Below are 17,610 nucleotides of genomic sequence, written 5' to 3' on the forward strand. Positions count from 1 at the left end.
TACACAATTTACCAGTTAATGCAGTTAGGGCAGACAGTAACTGCCACAGAGGCAGGAATTCCATGTTCCTGGTGACCATCACAACAGCAACCAATCACAACAGTTTGCATATGAAGCTAAGGTGCTGAATACTATACACTCTGGAACAGAAGCTTTTAATTTACCTCTAAGACATCCAGAAATGGCAAGCCTTATTAAGGTGAGAGCTGATGAGGTTTGTCATTTATAAACCTCCTTGTATTTTACTAAAAACTGAGTATGTCTATTTTGTGAGAGGAAAAGTTTATAGCTTTCACCAAATTTTCAAAGAGGTCAAAGGCCCAAAAGTTAGCAAAGGTACTGCTCTGAATTAACAATATTATGAAATTTTCTAACTTAGAAATTTAATAACTACATAAAACCATTTAATCCAATTTTGTCACTTAAAATATGAGTGGAAAAAAAAAATCAAATTTCCCAACTCCAGGTTAAATTTAAGCTTGATTATGAAAGATCATAAATCTATCCAATGGTTACTAGCATATATATCAACCTGGTGAATAATTAGAGAATGTCTTCTGCAATATGTATCACTAAAAAAAATTCTGATGACAATACTAATTTATTTTAGATGTATCTGGAAAATGTGCCATTTAAACAGAAAATATTTATTCATTTTTACCATGAATGTGTCAAACACTAAGCTAGGCACTGACATTTCAAAAATGACAGACCTTCTGAGATGTACAAAGTCTACTGGAAAAGAAAGAAGTACAAAAATTGTTTATAATATAGGCAGGTAGAAATAATTTCCTGGAGAAGCTAAACAATATATATCCAAGAAGAAATGATATTTAAGCTGGAGTAGTTTCATCACTAACAGAAAGAAGTGAAGGCTGGGATGGACATTTTACACTGTGGGGATGTTTACAAAAGGTACAGAGGATCTTTTCCTGTGTTTTGAGGATAGGATCGAGAAAAGATGAGTGGAAGATAAGGTCCAGACAGTAAATGGTTTATAAATTCATGGTGAATTTGGATGTTTTCCTGAATGCAAAAAGCTGAAGCTATTAAGCATTTTTAAGGGGAGGAGAAGTTAATTGGAAAAAAAGTAACTCTGGGCCTTCCCTGGTGGCCCAGTGGTTAAGACTTGGCGCTTCCACTGCAGGTTCAATCCCTAGATGGGAAACTAAGATCCTGCTGCGTGGCATGGCCAAAAAAAAAAAAAGGTAACGCTGAGGAGCAATGTAAAAGACAAAGTAATGTGGGAAAGAAAAAAAGATAAAATCTTTATGTGAAAGCATTCTTTCTGGAAAAACGTATTATGCCTGATACTTTTTTAGGAGTTCAGGTTTTGACATACAACTTTTTTTTAAAAAAAGCAATATATATTTTTAGTTAAATCCTTAGTTTACAATTTAACGGCAGATTCTCACAGAAACTTATCATGGGCCTCCTATTTGCCTAACAGCTGCACAGCCTGCTTGCTGCTTACCTGTAACAGAGAGATTAGTTACCGCAGCGCTGGTTAAAGGAAGGACTGGATTGACCGTGAGGGTAGTTGCTGCACTGCTTGTCACAAGGCTTGGTGTGGTTGCCACCTAGAGGCCGGAAGTGAAAACATGCAAAAGCATTTAAAAACCAAAATTTAAAAATTTTAAGTCCATACTGTAGATTTATTTTTCCTACAAACATTTTAAAAATTCCAGATACAACAGAATAAAATTAAACTGTCCAAAATGAAATGATTTTATTAATTACTCTCTGACCTTGGAATTGAGAAAACTGGCTTATGTTGAAAGGCTGCTTTTACTAGATGGTTTTTCACTAATATTACAAACGGCTTTGTCCAAGTTTTAATGAGAAATTAACTTAAAAACTCCCATATTTCAATTATGTTGAATAAGATATACTCTAAAGCATTAAAAAATACTACACCATTATAAGTGATCTAAACAAGAAAACTATTCAAGGGGATCATAGAATTTGGAGTTCTTGTACATTACTTCTATTTTCAGCTATGTGGGGGCAAGACTGTCTTGATTTTGTTTTTAATGAAATCTCATTATGGAAAGAATATAAAACAAATATCTTAAAATGGACAGTTTCTTTTTTTGAAATTACATATTGATACACTAAAGTAGCAAATATTGCCTTCCTTCTATCCTTCCTCCCTTCCTCCTTCTAGTACCAATAAATTGAAAACACAAAAGTCATGTACATAAAACAAAATTACCTAATACTATCATTTTCATAACTACTATCTCATGAACTTTATGATTAAAGTCTTACCAGTTAACAATCAAAGCTTTCACTTAAACTAGGAAGTGCTATTAATGATTAGTTTGAAAAGTCTCCTTGGCATGGAGTAATATTAAATTAGAAATAAATTAACAAGAAAGTATCAGAAATGCAAACTCAACAATATTCCCATCTTTGGAATCCTGGTTGGAAACATGGCATCACATTCACAATTGTTCTAAAGATCAAGTGAGTCACATGACAACTATATGTCCCTTCAGTCTAGGAATACTATTTTAATGTTAACGGCAGTGGTTACTCAATAAGGTTATAAATAAAAGGGCCACATCAATACGAACTCAGAGCTAAAGGTTATCTGGGAATTTATTGTATTGTATTGTATCACTTAATCATCTAAGTAAAAGTTTAATAAATTGAGCCTTAGAACCCAAAATGAATAAAGAGCAACTAAAGATTTTTTAGATAACTGATATTAGCTGCAAACTGACTCCCAGTTATAGAGTAACCTAAGAAACCATAGCAGAGAAGAGAATAATCAAGAGAATAATGAAACTGCAATGAAATAGGAAAGGATTAAAACTGTTTAAAAAAAAAGATCAGTTAAGTTCTTGGGTTAACAACAAGAGATTTCATTACTTCGGTAACATTTAAAATATAAATGTATATACCTTTATTCAACATGAATATATATAATAGATTCCTATAATGATATAAATTCATTTGATAGGTCACTCATAATGTAAACATTAGCCCTCGAGCACGTGCCCTTGCATCCCATCCTTACCAGTGAGGCTGGGCTGGGGAAAACTGCTTTGATAGGCGAGCTGCTGGTCCCACCACTGCTGGGGGGGTTGATTCTTTTTTCCTTCTGGCGGCGGTTACAAAACCAAACACGTATTACCTCCTTTTCCATGTTAAGTTGATCAGCAATCATGGTGATTTCTTCCGAGGTAGGCTTTTGATTCTGAAGGGGAAAATAATAAAATCATCTGTTGGAAAAACTTTCTGAACTACAGGCATAACCATGTCATTAAATGAATAAGCAAACGGGAGGAGAAACAAGAGAATGAAGTTGGGCTATACAGGGCCATATTACTCCACTTCTAACAAAAAACTTCTATATTCTAATAAGCATTTATTAAATGTAGTCATATTAACTTAGAATGTTATTCTTATATATATATATTTTTTTTTTTAAGGAAAATTAATCATGAATGAAACGAATGCCTTATTTATTAGTGGGAATTTAAGAATTTTTCCAGTGCTTCATACACATAATCTCATTTGGACAATGTGAGGAAGCCAAGAGTTCTGGTTCCAAACACTAGAATTTAGCCAAACCAAACTACTTGTGTTTCCCCTGTACATAACGTTAGTATTACACAGACAATCCCATGTATATGAAAAGTTAAAACCTCACCAACCTCCAAGAAACTCTTCTCTAAGGCCACACGAATGTTGGTCTCTATGCTGGTGCGTTTCTTCCTCCTACGGTTCAAGCCCTCAATCCCCATCCCTGGAGAATTCAGGGCACTTGGGCTGGAGAGAGCTGAATCAGATGAGAGGTTCTCTGTAAGAAAGAAGAAAACACATAAATCAAATTAGCTGGGTATGATTCATGCACATAATATACATATTAACAATAACAATCAACCAAAATACTTTAGGCTAAAAGCAAGTATGAAAGGTTATTATAACTTATATTAAAATATGTTCACTACCATGGATCTTTCCACTGCTCTTACTGGCATTCTCTGTCCCAGGATGGTTCATTATATTGTCACTGCTAGTCTTTGATTTGTTTCTGACAAGGCAGTCTACTACTCCTCTCTTTACTCTAAGCTCTACCTCTTCTGCTTTTATGAGAGTTCTGTTCTCCTGTTTTGGTTTTGCTTGCTCTTTTATTTATTAACTCTAAGGATGAAAGGAAGAAAACATGGAAATTATTGACTGTTAAATGTTTATCTTGCAAATGACCTCTCATTTTATTTCACTGGTATTCCTCTCCTTCCCCTCAAACCAAACAATGAAACACTTTTAAACTAATTAAAGTTTAAACAAGATTCGGTCATTTAATAGTTTAATGACCCTGAGCATGTCAGAGACATCTCTGAGTTTCTTTCCACTCTGTGTTCTACGAAGGGAACAGACCACAGGTTCTCTCACCTGTGGGACTCAGTAAGATTACAGATGCTGAGGCCATATGTAGAACAACGAAATCAGACTGTTCAAAGCTGGGAGTTACAGGTTTGTCTTTGCGAAAGACCTGAATTTTGTTCACATCTACAGTGAGAACCACAGTTTAGGGGATCTCTATGATTCCTTACAGCTCTCACAGTTTATGATTCTGTGACTCAAAAGTCAAAACCTCCAAAGGGAAACCGCAGCACAAAGCATGTAAGTTAAAATTAATAGCTCAATTTTTTTAATGTATAAAAAGGTGGTCATTTAAAAAAAATCAAAGTATAATGGATTTACAATATTTTGTTGGTTTCAGGGATATAGCAAAGTGATTCAGTTATAAATACATTTTTTCAGATTGTATTTCACTACAGAGTATTACAAGATGTTGAATATAATTCTCTGTACGATACAGCAGGTCTTTGTTGCTTATCTATGTATAGTAGTAATTTGTATTTTTTGTATTTATTAAACTCATACTCCTAATACGTCCCTCCCTCCCTCTCCCATTTTTGGTAACTGTAAGTTTTTTTTTTTTTTTCTATGTCTGTGTTTCTGTTTCTAAATGAATACAGATTCATTTGTATTATTTTTTGGATTCCACATATAAGTGGTATCATACAGTAGTTGTCTTTGTTTGGCTTATTTACTAAATATAATATTCTCTAGGTCCATCCATGTTGTTGTAAATGGTAATATTTCATTCTTTTTTATGGTTGAGTAATAGTCCATTGTATATACATACCAATGTGTGATCACTTTTTTTTTTTTCTACTTTTATTTTATTTTTAAACTTTACATAATTGTATTAGTTTTGCCAAATATCAAAATGAATCCGCCACAGGTATACATGTGTTCCCCATCCCGAACCCTCCTCCCTCCGTGATCACTTTTAATAACAAAGCAGAAATACTATCAGGAACAAATTTATAATAATCCATGGAGGAAGAACCAATAAACTTGTTTTTCAAGTTTATTTAAATACATAGGCCTTCTTATCCTCTTCAACTTCCTTCAACTGTCTCTCATTCTGGGCTCAAATATAAGAAATGTTCCAAAGCTAAAAACTATTGCTGATTATGTACCTTGTAATTACTAGTCTATTTAAATGAATTAGCTCTCTAATTTATGTAGTCATAATTTACGTTGATCCTCTCAAGATTAGTGAGCTTCAAGATTCTGTAGTATCAATAATGTAATAAGAAATATAATCCCCATTTATACAACAATCCCTCCTATAAAATTTCAATGATCAACAAGGAAATATATATATTTTTTATATATTTACCCACCTGCATCATTTAGCCACTTCTCCAAAAGTGGCTTTAATTTGCACATGTTCTTAAAGCTGAGGTTCAAGGCTTCAAAACGAGAGATGGTAGTTTGGCTGAAGTCATTTCCATACAGTTTACCCATAGCAAGCCCAACATCGCCCTGTACAATAATACAGAATAGGAAAGGAGAGAGAGAGAAGATTCATGCAATGTTTATGGTCTTCACTCGAGGGTGCTGCTCCAGTAACTGTTCTAGACAAAGAATCAACAATCATTCCATTTACTGGGTTCCACAACAACATCCATCCCTAAGCTGAGCACAGTATTCCAGTGAAGGTTCTTGTTAATTAGGCCTCAATGGTGACAACATTCAAAACTGTCCCATATTCTCTCCATACTGAATCTCTTCTTAATTATTGAAATATCAAGTATTTCTGCTAACTCTCAAAAGGTTGTGCTGATATTCTACCAAGTAAGTGATGCAACCAAAGTGATCTAAGTAATCTTTAAAAATCAGTTAACCTGTATCACCTACAGGGTTAATAGATGTAACTGTCTTGATAACCTTAGATATTTCTGAACTAATCCAACTTCACATAAATCACTTTAAATCTTAGAAATTATGCTTCGTTCTTTAATTTTTTTCCTGTAAAGTTATTTCTGGAAGCTGTGAAAAAAAAAATCTCCTTTGCACTCTTAGTTTGGATTTCAAAGTTTGTTATAAAAACCAGGTATTCTAAAAAGACTACTTCTGTAACCATTATAGAAATTCACAGTAGAGAGTTTTGACCCATTTAGTCAAAACCTTTATGGGCACTGGAAACTTGGTAGCCTTAGAGCAATAGAACAATGATCCCCTGAATATACTGCAAAAAATATCTTTCTCTATAAGCCTTTGAAATGTATGGAGGGCTTTTCCTCCAGCTGAAACCTCTCTTATTGTATATATATAGGTAATACAAAGTGTCAGTCGCTCAATTGTGTCTGACTCTTTGTGATCCCATGGACTGTAGCCTCTGTCCTTTGGATTCTCCAGGCAAGAATACTGGAGTGGGTAGCATTCCCTTCTCATGGGATCTTTCTGACCCAGGGATCGAACTTGGGTCTCCTGCATCACAGGTGGATTCTTTACTGTCTGAGCCACCAGTTATATAGTAGAAATAATTCACACTCTCATTTTAAATAGTTTAGTGACAAGACAGAAAGGCAATATTTCTGGTCCAAAATACTACACAGCTAATTCTACTAAGACAGTCACCTCCCAACTATCTTGGCAACACTCGTTCTGAATTAGGAACATCTCACTCCTTTGATTCATCTCCCCTATAAACCACCTTTTGGATAGAACATTGTCTATTAACACTTACATAAGGGGTTAGTCAGTGAAAAGAAAGAATATTTCTTTTTAAACTCCATTTTCTCACTGGTGAGCAAATTGTATCAAAAAGTTTAATAGAGGAGAAATGTTAGATAAAGATAAAATGAGACTTTGAGAATACTTGAACTGGGGACAGGAGGAGAGGGGATGACAGAGGATGAGACTGCTGGATGGCATCACCGACTCGATGGACATGAGTTTGAGTGAACTCTGGGAGCTGGTGATGGACAGGGAGGCCTGGCGTGCTGCGATTCATGGGGTCGCAAAGAGTCGGACACGACTGAGCGACTGAACTGAACTGAACTCCAACTGATCTATATTCTAATCTTTCCCATAGAATAGCTACCAGCTGCATGTGTAATTTAAATTAATTCAAAGCAGATAAATTAAAACTTTAGTTCCTTAGCACCACTGCCACCTTCCGAGTACTCAACAGGCACATGTGGACAGTGATTATCCTACTGGACAGCACAGGCACAAACTCATAAAAGGTTTTCCTGACAGCTCCGAATGTACTCTCTCACAGAAGTAGAACAGAAGCAGACCATCACACTTAAATAATTTCATTTTCTAAAAAGCAACAGATGCCTCAGTTAATATACTAATTTTCACTAATTTGATATAAGCTTGGTTTAGTGCTTTTGTAATACACAACCACCTTGGGTTCTCCCTCAGAGTAAATGTTTGAACAGTTAACTCATACATAATCTGAACTAAATAATATCACTTTGATTTTTTTTTTTTTAAAGCAGAGAAAAAGAGGAATGAAGATTGAGATTAGGAAATAATGAATGTATCACATGTGAGGGATGGTGTTAGAATATGGCATGCCTTATAATTATGTAATAACATCTACAGCAATCCTTTAATAACAAATTATGTAGTTAGAAAATACTGTTTAAAACACCTAATAACGTGTATATTTACTCAGAGAACAGGAATTTGTTTGTTTCAACTAATAACTTGAATGTCTAACTTACCCTCTGAGTGAATGTGTATAAACTGCATACAAAGCAATGTTAAAAAAAACTACAATTGAGGTATCTGACATAAAACGTGTTGATCTTCCCATCCCGCATCAGTAATGTGTGCCTTAATCCACACAGTCAAGGTCTGTGAAATGTTGCCACTGATAAGTCAAAGTCATTTTGAAAAATAAGGAAGCGGTGTGTCAAATAATAGGATAAAACTATAAGCAGAACACCAGATCACAGGGAAGCTCCTTTATCAAAAAAAGAGAGAGGGACTTTGCTGCTAGTGCGGTGGTTAAGAATCCACCTTGCAATACAAGGGATGTGGGTATGACCCCTGACTGGGCAACGAGGTCCCATATACTGCAGAGTAACGAAGCCCGTGCATCACAATGAGAGCCCACAGGCCTCTGTGAAAGGTCCTGCATGAGGTGACAAAGGTCTGTGTGCCACAATTAAGACCCCACACAGCCAAATACATAAATAGTAAAAAAAAAAAAAAAAAAAAAAAAAAAACAAAAGAGAGAGAGAAAGACAAAAAGAGAGAGAAACAACCCTGCCAGTGTGTTGGGTCAAATGCCACAGAAAGGCAAACCACTATTTGGTATAAAAATTAAAGAAAGGTTTTTAAAAGTCTTAATAGCCTTGCCATATCACTTGGGCAACAATCTCCTAGGAAACAAAGAGTATGCTATGCTAATAGCTTAAGAGCTGAAGCACTGCTAAACATGCCAACCTTATACTTATTTAAGCTTATTAATTTATTTCTACCAATCTAGTTCTATATTATCTTTCTTTTTAAAAGCCAGATGGTTGAGATAGTTCAAAAGTACTAAAATCTTTATGAATTACAATTTGTTTCTTCATAACTGAGACTCTTCACAAATATGCATTTTTTCTAAAATTATTATATGTATTAAAAAACATTTTGTTCTCAATATATAATGTTTCTTTGAGCAAAAATAAATTACCAAAGAAATATAAGGAACAAAACAGGGATGTCATCCTTGATTTTTTATCTACTAGAGTAGGGGTATGTTACAACACTTTCAACATAAAATAATTTGGATAATATTTTAGTGCTGGCTTAAATTTCAAACAGTAATTATATTCTCTGGGGAAAAAGCCATCAGGCTTTTCCTGATTCTATTGAAATACCCAATCTAATCTATACTTCAGTAATTTTATTTCACCTAATGATCTTGCTATGGCCAATGCGTTCTCTTGGCTGAACTCTATTAGCCTTTGCTGTTCTGTATTCCAAGGGCAAATTTGCCTGTTACTACAGGTGTTTCTTGACGTCCTACTTTTGCATTCCAACAACACAAGAGAAGACTCTACACGTGGAATCATCAGATGGTCAACACCAAAATCAGACTGATTATATTCTTTGCAGCCAAAGATGAAGAAGCTCTATACAGTCAGCAAAAACAAAACCAGGAGCTGACTGTAGCTCAGATCATGAACTCCACAGTGCCAAATTCAGATTTAAATTGAAGAAAGTAGAGAAAACTACTAGACCATTCAGGTATGACCTAAATCAAATCCCTTATGACTATACACTGGAAGTGAGAAATAGATTTAAAGGATTCGATCTGATAGACAGAGTGCCTGAAGAACTATGGACAGAGGTTTGTGACATTGTACAGGAGACAGGGATCAAGACCATCCCCATGGAAAAGAAATGCAAAAAAGCAAAATGGCTGTCTGAGGAGGCCTTACAAATAGCTGTGAAAAGGGAAGCAAAAAGCAAAGGAGAAAAGGAAAGATATAAGCATCTGAATGCAGAGTTCCAAAGAACAGTAAGGAGAGACAAGAAAGCCTTCCTCAGTGATCAGTGCAAAGAAATAGAGGAAAACAATAGAATGGGAGAGACTAGGGATCTCTTCAAGAAAATTAGAGATACCAAGGGAACATTTCATGTAAAGATGGGCTCAATAAAGGACAGAAATGGTATGGCCCTAACAGAAGCAGAAGATATTAAGAAGAGGTGGAAAGAATACACAGAAGAACTGTACAAAAAAGATCTTCACAGCCCATATAATCATGATGGTGTGATCACTCACCTAGACCAGACATCCTGGAATGTGAAGTCAAGTGGGCCTGAGAAGCATCACTACAAACAAAGCTAGTGGAGGTGATGGAATTCCAGTTGAAATTCCAGAGCTATTTCAAATCCTAAAAGATGATGCTGTGATAGTGCTGCACTCAATATGTCAGCAAATTTGGAAAACTCAGCAGTGGCCACAGGACTGGAAAAGGTCTGTTTTCATTCCAATCCCAAAGAAAGGCAATGCCAAAGAATGTTCAAACTACCGCACAATTGCACTTATCTCACACACTAGTAAAGTAATGCTTAAAATTCTCCAAGAGGGGCTTCAGCAATACGTGAACCATGAACTTCCAGATGTTCAAGCTGGTTTTAGAAAAGGCAGAGGAACCAGAGATCAAACTGCCAACATCCGCTGGATCATGGAAAAAGCAAGAGAGTTCCAGAAAAACATCTATTTCTGCTTTATTGACTATGCTAAAGCCTTTGACTGTGTGGATCACAATAAACTGTGGGAAATTCTGAAAAAGATGGGAATACCAGACCACCTGAACTGCCTCTTGAGGAACCTGTATGCAGGTCAGGAAGCAACAGTTAGAACTGGACATGGAACAACCGACTGGCTCCAAATAGGAAAAGGAGTACGTCAAGGCTGTATATTGTCACCCTGCTTATTTAACTTATATGCAGAGTACATCAGGAGAAACGCTGGACTGGAGGAAGCACAAGCTGGAATCAAGATTGCTGGGAGAAATATCAATAACCTCAAATATGCAGATGACACCACCCTTATGGCAGAAAGTGAAGAGGAACTAAAAAGCCTCTTGATGAAAGTGGAAGAGGAGAGTGAAAGTTGGCTTAAAGCTCAACATTCAGAAAACGAAGATCATGGCATCTGGTCCCATCACTTCATGGCAAATAGATGGGGAAACAGTGGAAAGAGTGTCAGACTTTATTTTTCTGGGCTCCAAAATCACTGCAGATGGTGACTGCAGCCATGAAATTAAAAGATGCTTACTCCTTGGAGGGAAAGTTATGACCAACCTAGACAGCATATTAAAAAGCAGAGACATTACTTTGTCAACAAAGGTCCATCTAGTCAAGGCTATGGTTTTTCCAGTGGTCATGTATGGATGTAAGAGTTGGACTATAAAAAAAGCTGAGCACTGAAGAATTGATGCTTTTGAACTGTGGTGTTGGAGAAGACTCTTGAGAGTCCCTTGGACTGCAAGGAGATCAACTAGTCCATCCTAAAGGAGATCAGTCCTGGGTGTTCATTGGTAGGACTGCTATTGAAGCTGAAACTCCATTACTTTGGCCACCTGATGCGAAGAGCTGACTTACTGGAAAAGACCCTGATGCTGGGAAAGATTGAGGGCAGGAGAAGGGGATGAAGAGGATGAAATGGTTGGATGGCATCATCGACTCAATGGACATGGGTTTGAGTGGACTGTGGAAGTTGGTGATGGACAGGGAGGCCTGCGTGCTGCGATTTATGGGGTTCCAAAGAGTTGGACACGACTGAGCGACTGAACTGAATGATCTTGCATCACTACATAAATGTCATTCAGCTTAATTATTTTCCTGCTTTATCTGTGACACATTAATCTAAGAGTAAGTCAGCAGGAATGGTTAGAACAACAAGCTATATACCTAGAGCTTTAAACAGGTTTAAACCATTAAATTCATTCCACTTTAAAAACCCTTTGTTAGGTGACATTTTAAAATTTAATTTGGATTTTGATTAATTTGGATTTTTCATCTTCAACAGATTCCTATTTAGTTAATCAGCCTCAGTTTGGTATTACTGTTTGTGTGTGTATGAGTTTCCATTACTGCTTCCTTTCGCCCACAAACTATTTTAAACAAGTCTTTCAAATATTTCCCCTTTCAGCTACTATAAAAGGAATAAAGTAATCTTTATTCCTCTCATTCTTACTTATATACAACACGAAGGGCTAGAACCAAATGTTTTTCAAACGACACAGCCCTCAGTATATTATAGTTATTTCATTCCCCAACATAATCTCTTAAGTTCTCACCATTTATGGGTATAATTCTAATTTCAGAGGCCTGTGTTCTGAGAGAAACGTTAACAATTTTAGCATAATAGTAAATTATATATTTATACATGAATAAAAATGATGAAAGTCTAAACTTAAAAGTGCAGGAAATGGCTAAGAAAAAGCTACAGTCCAAAATTACAAACAAACCTGAAAAATATCCTGCTCCTTAGAAGTCTCTTTGGACATGGAATGCAAATATCTGGACCTGGGCAAGGAAGGAAGCTTTAGTTAAAGGTAGGTTCATCCTACCTGAGTGAATCCAAGTTTGATTCGTCTTTGTTTGAAGGTCTTGGCAAACTGCTCAAGCTCCTCAAGGTCACTGGGCTCCTCCAAGCTGGGAGTATCAATCCGCTTTGGTGTTGCCTGGCTCTGTGGAAGTGTCTGAATTGGGGTTGCTGCTATTGTGCGTGTTGGGGTTGCTGGCTGTTAGAGAAGGAACAGAAGAATAAGAACACACATACACTAAGAAATTTAAGTTTATATCTGGAATGCTGCAAGTAAACAATTTACACGAACAGCTATATTCAAGAACTATGAAGACCATGTAACGCTGTGGCAGGTACAACGTAACACCCAGTGAGAAAAGCAGAGTGTGGTGCTATATACACTACAATTACAGTTAAGGTCACACACGTACATCTGTGGAAAAGACCTGAATATACAAAAATGAAATCCGTTATCCTTGAGTTTCCGAATGGTCTGAATACACGCATCTCATGTCATTTAAGAAATCAGTCTTTATTTTTAAGAACCTGTATCACAAATATGTCACTTAAACTATAAGCTGCAAAACAGCAGGAACCATCCCTGTCTTATCACTATCATATCTCCTACTTGTAATAGAATATTATAAAAAATAAGATTATTAAAAACTATTTTAAGGGGGAAAAACAAATCACCTATAGTTTAAATAACTTAATAGCTTCATTTCTGACTATTTGTTCAAGTTTTCTTCCATAGAGCTTCATTTTTACGCTGTTAAATTTATCTATAACCTCTATAAGTTTTCTTCCTCCTGCACATCTACTGATCTATTGTTAACCTTAACTGTAATTATAGTAACAAAATTTTATACTCTGCTCTTCTCCGTTAACATTAGGTTTCAATTTTTTCTACTATGGTGTTTCAGTCATCTTAATTGTCAAAGGTGGGCTGAAAGGTAATTATATCATAATAATAATTTATTTAGCCATTTCTTTATCGTTAAGACATTTTTCATTTGTTTTTACTAACATAGATGATACCACAATGAAACACTGTGCATACAGTCATTTTTTCCACCTAATTAGTTCTTTGAGATAAACTCACAAAGGATTTTTCTGTAACTGGATAAAGAGTATATACTACACACAATTTCACGGCTTTTGGTATACATCATAATGCTGGTTCTCAGTGTACAATGTTCCCACATGATTTGTGTTAGCAGTTTTAAAAAATGTTTTACTAATTCAGGAATAAACTGTACTTTGCTAATGCCTTAATTCTTATTTCTTATTACTTAAAGCCAAAATTTTCCCATGTGTTAATTATTACCTGTACTTCCTTTCATGTGAATTAACTTTACATCCATAACCCATTTATATATTAATGGTATCCTTATTCTCAAAGATCTCATCAAATGTTATAAATTAAGCCTTTGTCTGTTGTAGTAATACAAATAATTTTCCCACTCTGCTTTTCTCCTTTTATTTTTCAGTGTATGTAAGTGTTGAATTATCATTTGGGTGAACTATTTTTTCTTCCTCAGTTATCTGCTGTTGCTTCAAATCTGAGAAAGCTTTGACTTATTTCTAGCTAAAAATATCCTGCTTCTTCGATGTCTTTAAAAATGTTTAATTATTTAAATCCATCTAAAGTTTATTTGGGACATAAGGGTATACTCTATCTTTTCTGACTCACAAGCTCCGAGTAGAACCCTCCTTCTGAGTACTCACTAGTGACAGGTGCTGCCCTGACTGCATCCTAACTGCTCAGCCAACCCTCCCTGTGAACAGAAGCCCAGGTGAGAGATTACAGGACAGGATTACAGATGGAGCCTCTGGTTGTGTACTTTTTTCCTTATAATTTTAATGCGTCATATTCCCCTAAATTTTACTTCATTAGTAATATGCTCTCTCCAACTGAACTAACTGCCCCTGAAAACTACATAATAGGAATTGCGCATGCCTACACTTGGGGTAAGCTCCTTTCTACCATCCCTCTTCAATGAAGACAACAAAATTAATCTCTCTGGCGTGCTGACACTGAGAAAATTTTAACCTGACCACCTGGAGGAACCCAAAACTTTACCAACCAAGTTAGAGTCCTATGTGGTTATAACTTCCCACTGAGACTGGTTGATGGTTAGAGATGTGTCTCAACTATTAGACAGTCGCTTTATTTCCAGGCTTGAAGTAGCCCCATTCTAAAATAGTAAAGGACTAAAAATAGCTTGGGTACCTTTTGGTGGAGTGGTTACAGATAAGTTACCCCAACTCCAGAAACCTCAGGCTGGACTGGGCCAGATCTAGAAATAGTAGAGTAAAATTCAGTGAGCAGGAGTCAGGATGAAGCTGTCAGCCCTGCCACTGTTTACAAAGCTTGTAGGTCAGAAAGGAACTGCTGCTATAGGTTTTCTTTTCAACCTCATTTTCATAATTCCGCTTATTCACAATTAAATGCACCATTTAAAAGTGTACAGTTGGATGGGTTTTGACAACTATATGTAGTCATAAAACTCTTATAAGCGATTAAGATGCAGAAAATTTCCATCACCCTCAAAATTTCCTGGGCCCTTTGTTGTCAGTCCTCACCCCTAGCCCCACCCCCTGGCAACCACTGATTTGATTTCTGTCCCTATAGCTTTGTCTGTGTAAAATGCCATGTAAATTGAATCATGCAGTATACAGTTTTTATGTTTGTCTTCTTTCACCTGGCATAATGCTTTTGAAATTCATACATGATGTTGAATGTATCGTAAATACATTTGTTTCTTTGGCTGAGTAGCAATCCATCATATAGATATGTCAAAATTTATGTTATCTATTCAGCAGTTGATGGATATTTAGGCTGTTTATAAAAGCTCTATGAACATTCATATACAGGTCTTTGTGTGAGCAAACGCACTCATTTCTGAGAGTATAGCTGCTGAGTCATAAGTTGTATTTAACTTGAAAAAAAACCCGCCAAGTTCTTCTCTAAAGGGCCTGCATCAATCCACAACCCCAGTGGCAACGTTTAAGAGCTGGGTTTGCTTTATATTCTCACCAACACTTGGTATTATCATAGTCTTTAATTTTGCCCGTTCTGCTGGGTATGTAGTGATATTTCATTTGCATTTTCCTCATGACTAATAATTTTGAGCATCTTTTCATATACTTATTGGGTATTTAATGTGCCTTCTTTGGTATTTAATTTGCCTTCAAATATCTTGAAATATTTTGCACACACCCCCTTAAAAAAAACAAACAGGTTGTCTTATTGTGCTGTATGAGTTCTTTATATAATCTGGATATAAGTCTTTTATTTTTATACGTTTCAAGAATATTTTCTTCCAGTCTGTGGTTTTCTTTTCATTCTTTCAACAGAAACTTTTAATTTTTATGAAATTAAATTTACTACTTTTTATCTTTTATGGTTAGTGCTTTTTGTGTCCCACTTAAGAAATTACCTTATCCAGGGACCCAAAGACTTTCCCTTAAGTTTTTTTTTTAGAAGTTTAGGTCTGCAACCCATTTCAAATTAATCTTTGTATATCACTGTGAAGGAGAAGAGGGTGACAGAGGATGAGATGGTTGGATGACATCACTGCTTCAGTGAATGTGAACCTGGGCAAACTTTGGGAGATAGTGAGGACAGTGAGGCCTGGAGCGCTGCAATCGACGGGTTCCCAAAGAGTCGAATGTGACTGAGCAACAACAATATTGTGAAATAAGGAGTGAGGTGCTTTTTTTTTCTGCCTATGGATAGTCAGTTGGTTCTTGATGATGCAAGTCTATCGGACTTCTGCTCTATTTCTATTCACATGCCATTATCACACTGTCTTTCTTACCATAGTTGTATAATAATTCTAGACAACGAGTAATCCTTTAACTTTCTCACTTTTCAAAACTGGCTATTCCATGACCTCTTCAATTCTGTACAAGTGTTAGAAACACCACACATATTTCTTCAAAGAAAGCTGTAGATATTAATTGGGATTGTGTTGAATCTATAGATCAATTTGGAGAGATCTTGTTTTACGAATCAAAGTCTTCGTGAACACATTACATCTCTCCATTTACTTAGGTCTTCAATTTCACTCAGCAAGATTTTGTAGTCTTCAATGTATAGGTCTTATAAACATTTTGTTAAACTTATTCTTAATTACTGCAAATATTTTTCTTATTAATTTCAATTTCCAAATGATTTTTATTAATATACAGATTTTTGTCTATTGACTTTGTATCTTGCTTGCTAAGTTACTAAGTAATTTTGTATCATACTTGCTAAGTTCACTTACTAATTCCAGCAACATTTTTGTAGATTCTTCTGAATTTTCTGCATAGATAATCATATTGTCTGCCAAAGGAGACCCTTCCTGTTGGGGGCCAGAGTGAGGCACTCTGCCCGTGGCAAAGGTCATGAGGAAGGAGGCTCGACATACGCAAAGGCGGGATCGAGCCTCAGGAGTCCCCCTGGAAATCCTCAAGCATCTACCCCCATAACCAGAGCCTGCCTACTTTACTACTTTGTGCTCTCACCTACACCTCTGACTTTACGGGGGACTGTCCCCCACCACCTCTTTCGGAGAAGGAGTTAACTTAGGGCTCCAGTTAATAAAAATTCCTGGGCATGACAAGAGTGTTTTAACCTACAAACTCCTCTGAAGGTTCTCTAGCCTGCCTGATAGGCTGGTCCGGCCACATGTGATTGCTCACAGCCTCCCAACCGTGAGAGGCACGAGATGCTTTAAACCTTCTAAAAACAGGTTCCTTAGAAAAGTTAGAAAACCATTAGTATAAGTATAGTGGGCTGATTAGAAACTGTATTGGTGAAGGGTTTTTCATTTGTTGAGCCAATGTTTGTTGCTAAGTCTCCACATCCCCTGCCCTTACACACATAAATGAATATATAGAAGAAATAAGTATTAACCTTTGATATAAATCACGTTAGACCTTAGGCTAAGTAAATTTTTTCCTTAACTAAAACCCACTACACCCTCACCCTATAGGAATGTAACTTTATTTGGGTGGCGTCTGTTTTAAGAATAATCACCCCTGGAGAAATAAGTGTCCTGGTTGACTGACCGCTGTCACAAGGAGAGGGTCATAAATTGTCAGCAGGCCCCCTGGCCAGAAGATGATGTAATACCCCTAAGACCTCTGTATACATTTATATGAAGCACCTGACTTTGATAAAAGTCAGGACTGCTGACCCCACGTGACTTTAGCATAACATCTCAGTGTATAAAAGCAGACCATGGAAAATA

The 17,610-nt window shown here is 36.2% G+C and overlaps 1 protein-coding gene across 8 annotated transcripts in view; it reads right to left on the minus strand.

The window, feature by feature from the left end:
* Positions 1-17,610, minus strand: part of POU2F1 (POU class 2 homeobox 1) — a 212,383-nt gene that overhangs the window by 33,760 nt on the left and 161,013 nt on the right. For all 8 annotated transcript variants that reach the window (XM_024987873.2, XM_015461140.3, NM_001075582.2 and 5 more), the window contains 5 exon segments: positions 12,411-12,584; positions 5,715-5,856; positions 3,666-3,811; positions 3,026-3,205; positions 1,475-1,580 (listed from right to left, as the gene is read on the minus strand). In XM_024987873.2, coding sequence (XP_024843641.2) covers positions 1,475-1,580; positions 3,026-3,205; positions 3,666-3,811; positions 5,715-5,856; positions 12,411-12,584 — 748 coding nt within the window.

This window comes from Bos taurus, chromosome 3 (genome assembly GCF_002263795.3).
Source record: "Bos taurus isolate L1 Dominette 01449 registration number 42190680 breed Hereford chromosome 3, ARS-UCD2.0, whole genome shotgun sequence".
NCBI lineage: Eukaryota > Metazoa > Chordata > Mammalia > Artiodactyla > Bovidae > Bos > Bos taurus.